This window comes from Pavona decussata, unplaced genomic scaffold, assembly GCF_977016875.1.
Source record: "Pavona decussata unplaced genomic scaffold, jaPavDecu1.1 SCAFFOLD_45, whole genome shotgun sequence".
NCBI lineage: Eukaryota > Metazoa > Cnidaria > Anthozoa > Scleractinia > Agariciidae > Pavona > Pavona decussata.
Window position 1 is genome coordinate 2,217,013 of NW_028145467.1, and position 1,519 is coordinate 2,218,531.

The following is a 1,519-nucleotide window of genomic DNA, read 5'->3' on the forward strand; positions in this document are numbered from 1 at the left end:
AGAGCCAAAGACAACTAAATTCGCCCCTTCCGCCGCCATGTTTGACGCGCTGGGGCTCTGGGGACGAGATTGGGGCACAAGCGCAAAGATCACCTCCTTACCGCGGTGAAGGAAAATTAAGAAAAAAATGCCTTCTGTTACAACAAATCAGCATTAAATAATTTTGCCTTCTGTATGACATTATTATTGTTATTGTCGATGGGAAGTTTGCTTCATATGCACTAAAAATATATATAACTGCAGAAAGAATGAGGAACTGGTAAGGTTACTACGCTCATACAAAAAGCAGATTTCTATAAATGCTATGAAAAAAATTGGAGCTCCGCTTTTAGGCTTGGCTAAATATATATATTGAGCTAGACAGACAGCGAATTGAGTGGAGGTTTAATTTAGAGAGATCACCCTGGTGGGGAGGATTTTTCGAGAGAATGGTTGGAAGTGTGAAAGCTTGTCTCAGGAAGGTGTTAGAAAATGCACGACTTACATTTGAAAAGCTGCGAACGGTGTTAGTGGAGGTAGAAGGAACGTTAAATTCCCGTCCGCCTACGCACCAGTACAATGAGGTAGAACATGAAGCTTTAACACCTTCACATTTAATCCTTGGTAGAAGGATTAAGTCTATGCCAGACGAGATAGCGGAAGAGCCAGAAGCGAACGAGAGTAGTTGTTCAGAGAGGTTTAGATATTTGACAGTGAAGTTAGCGCATTTTTGGAAGAGATGGAGAAACGAGTACCTGGTGAATCTAAGGGAGTTTCACCGCCCGAAGGTAGATCGCAAAGACAGGCAGATTCAGACAGGAGACGTAGTAACTGTGTTTGAGGAAGGCAAAAAGAGAGGAGAGTGGAAAATTGCAGTAGTTGAGAGTCTTATCAAGGGCACAGATAACGTTGTTAGGGGAGCAAACGTAAGAGTCATTGCCAAGGGTAGACCGATGCGTATTTCTCGACCAGTTCAAAAGTTGTACCCCTTAGAAGTAAAATGTGCTATAGAAGGGAACGGCCAAATTGGTCAAACTGGGAACCGTAAATTTGAACGGGATCATACTACCCCTCTTAGACGTAACCCTAGCAGATCTGCTGCTTTAGATGCTAGGTGGAAATCGAAACATATGCTTTGACTCGTAGACGAGTCAAGGGGGGGAGAGTGTCGGGAAAGAAGCACTGATGTGCGTGACGTAGAATATTAACTTGGAAATTTGATGAACAATGTCACGAAATAGTAACGCGAGCAATACTTTAAAAATTAGTGAGCAAAGCAGATTGCACAATTGTACTCCGGGAAAGTCCGAAGCTAATACAGTGCATGACAATGATGTAACTGCACGCGTGGTATTAAGCTAAATAAGGAAGAGAAATGCGTGTGATTGTGAAATTGAAATTAAATTTAGTAGCATTACAATAGTGTAGGCTTGGGATTATACTGTGCTCGTGATTGTAGTAAAAATACTTGTTGCGCAAATAGAACCTAGAAAATCTTAGTACAATTGTAATGTAAGATCAGATCGATTAAGAACGAATT

The 1,519-nt window shown here is 41.5% G+C and overlaps 1 protein-coding gene across 1 annotated transcript; it reads left to right on the top strand.

Annotated features, from left to right (window-relative positions):
* The first annotated feature begins 428 nt into the window (after positions 1–428).
* LOC146482657 (uncharacterized) lies at positions 429–1,118 on the top strand. Its single transcript, XM_085106943.1, has one exon. The coding sequence runs from the start codon at positions 429–431 to the stop codon at positions 1,116–1,118; it is 690 nt and encodes a 229-aa protein (XP_084963069.1).
* Positions 1,119–1,519: the final 401 nt, after the last annotated feature.

What these genes read in the sequence shown, in the direction of transcription:
- LOC146482657 (XM_085106943.1), top strand. Translation starts at nt 429, where the DNA reads ATGGTTGGAAGTGTGAAAGCTTGTCTCAGGAAGGTGTTAGAAAATGCA.